The sequence below is a fragment of the Gregarina niphandrodes genome (assembly GCF_000223845.1).
Source record: "Gregarina niphandrodes unplaced genomic scaffold scaffold00029, whole genome shotgun sequence".
NCBI lineage: Eukaryota > Apicomplexa > Conoidasida > Eugregarinorida > Gregarinidae > Gregarina > Gregarina niphandrodes.
Window position 1 is genome coordinate 48,756 of NW_011645798.1, and position 2,936 is coordinate 51,691.

The 2,936-nt window shown below is 53.6% G+C and overlaps 1 protein-coding gene across 1 annotated transcript; it reads left to right on the top strand.

The window, feature by feature from the left end:
* Positions 1–1,203: 1,203 nt before the first annotated feature.
* GNI_120600 (poly(A) polymerase central domain protein) lies at positions 1,204–2,236 on the top strand (the record flags this gene model as incomplete). The annotated part of the gene is made up of 2 exons (XM_011133539.1): positions 1,204–1,583; positions 1,734–2,236. Coding segments are annotated over 2 exons (883 nt in total), but the record flags the coding sequence as incomplete, so codon positions are not given.
* Positions 2,237–2,936: the final 700 nt, after the last annotated feature.

Here is a 2,936-nt window from a genome sequence, read left to right on the forward strand (position 1 = left end):
GTACCGTAGTGGCATTCAACGTACAAGTCCGACTTGTTGAACAGACCAGTGTGGCCCTGGAACCCAGCAGCAGAATGTACCGTAACAGAAACCTTCATTTTGAATTAAACTTTATGACGTGAAAGGACGATTTGGCAAGGACCAAGTAGACAGAACGATGCGGCCACACACAATTCGCGGTCTCTGAGCTTTCAGCAGGTTATTTTCGGGCATCTCGCTCAGATCCATAATATCAGGAACAAGGCTTCTGACTCGAAGCTTATCAAGGATACTACGTTCTCTATGGCCTGGGCGGCGAGTCGTACCAGTGCTCCATATTTGTTTTGCCTTCAACAACATCACCATGAGGCGTGGGCCACTAGGGTCAAAAAGACACCAGTGTTTTAAACAAAGATTTCATTCTGTAAAGAAGTCTGTAACATAGACCACTCAACGGCATTCCACTCGGCGGAATTCCACTCGCCGGCGGCCCGACTCTCCGGAAGTGGTACTTGAACGGATGATTGAAGTAACGAAGCTATCGCGGTTGGCAGACAAGATGGCAGACAAGATACCGAATTGTAGTGAGTGCTGGATGTGTTTATAAACACATGGTGTGGTTATAAACACATGGTGTGGTTATAAACACATGGTGTGGTTATAAACACATGGTGTGAGTCATTCCGCCGATTCCAAAGCTGGTCGTCTTAGTCGACGCCAGTTGAGGTTGATGCTATTCTTAGCTTCAGCTCCTCGCATACAGATGATAGCTCGCTCCTCCGTCCGGTACATAGCCGTCTTTCAACATCCTTGGATGTTCGCCTCAATGCTCCAAACGTTCGGGGGAACGAACAGCCATGCCGTTGCCTCAATGCTCCGTACCCTTTCTTCATCTCCGACGTCCTCCCTTTGGTGGACCGCAACGACGACACCAGCCTTCAGACATAAGGGATGTTTAATGTATTGTTGGATATCCACTTTTACGGTCTTGCGGTGGAAAAGTCTTTCGTCTTGAGAGAAAGATATCGGCAAAAGCGAGTTTGGTTTAGAGGGGGAGCGGGGGAACAAACGTACGTTTGGGGGAACAAACGTTTGGGGGAACAAACGTTCGGGGGAACGAACAGCCATGCCGTTGCAGAATATGGCACCGCACAGAGCCTGACACGGCAGAATATGGCGGTGTATAATGGGGGGAGGGCGTAGTCGTTTTCAGCTGACTAAAACATGGATGGTCGGGCTGCAGCTGCAGCGTTGACTACAGCAGTGCAGCAGTTGCCAGACGTGTTTTGCCATGGGTTGTTGGAGCAGTTGCGGGCGACTCTGGACACGTTTACGCTCAAGGTTGTCACACCCACCAGTGCGGAGCGAGAAGCGAAGCGTGAGTTATTTAACAGCTTCACCGAGTTCCTGCGCAAAGCCATGCAGGACCGAATCGCCATTGCCGTGGCAGGCTCCACCGCGTACGAAGTGGATGCACGCAACAGTGACCTAGACGTGGTCCTGCTCACCTCTTGGGGCGCGCCCAACTACGTTTTACAAAGCGTCGTCCACTACCTGTCCATGACCCAAGCGCTCCACAACAGAGCAGCAAACTGGCCTCTGAAGTAAGTCCCCCGACCCCACGACCTCACGTGTGGCACCACGTGTGCCCACGTGTCGCACCACGTATGTGTGTGTCACAAAACACGTGTGTGTCACAAAACACGTGTGTGTCACAAAACACGTGTGTGTCACAAAACACGTGTGTGTTGCAGGAACGTGCAGCTGCAGCTAGTTGATAGCGCGCGGGTTCCAGTGTTGGTAGTGACGACGCCGAGTGGGCTGGTTTGCGATGTGTCGGTGAACACGGTGAATTCGATAAAGCACACGGAGTACTTCAAGCGTGTGTTGGCCTCGACACCGACATTGAGGCCTTTATTGCGATTGGTCAAGTACTGGACGAAAGCGCGTAAACTACCGGCAGCCAAGGAGGGAGGATTGCCAGGTATAGTGTGGATGATTTTGGCCTGCACCTACGGCTCTTGTCCTGCCCCTATTTTCCTTAAGGCCGTACATCGCCCCACCAATGACGGACTCTCACGAACACTCAGCCACATCGACGGCACCGTACCCATCTTCGCACGACTATACCGCTTCTTCCACCTCTGCAGCAATCGGGACCTCATGTCACGCACTATCACATCTAGCGACAAACTCTGCTTCCCAAAGAGCAAAAAACATGTCGCGCAACGTGTCGCCAGTGCAGCTAACTTTTGCGGTAACCACTACCACCCATTCAACACCACACCCCTGCGAGTGCCACACATCCCTGCGACTGCCACACATCCCTGCGAGTGCCACACACCCCTGCGAGTGCCACACACCCGTGGCAATGTTATAGGCGTCTGGGATGAGGTGGTTTCGATTGAGGACCCATCAGTATGTGGCGAGCCAGAGCCGCCGGGGAAAACGGTTTGGACGTTGGAGAGCGGGCGTTCGTCTTCTGCATTCGATCCTGGGGGGTCTCGAGACCTGGCTTCGAAGACGTCGGCGGCAACGTGGCTGGTATATTTACTAGAGTTGCGTCGAGCGTATGTTATTATGGAAAAGATCCTTTCGTTTATCGAAGAAGCGCGACGGCGTGTGCGGAAATTGCCACAAGTGTTGGCTTGCGATCGTCGCGGACCGCGAGCGGCACGGCTTCTGTTTTCACACCCAGGCGATGAGAGCGCGGGCGGCGCCGGGCACGAATTCATTGCAAGGGTCTTCCGACATCTCCTCGCCGCCCTGTTCCAAGAGACCTTGCCGGATCGTTATACACTTCCAGGCTGCGACGAACAACTTCGCCAGATGCTCGAAGCCGAAAACCGTCCACCCACCACAGCTACGGGTACTACCACCGCCATGGGTACTACCACCGCCATGGGTACTACCACCGCCACGGGTACTACCACCGCCACGGGTACTACCACCGCCAC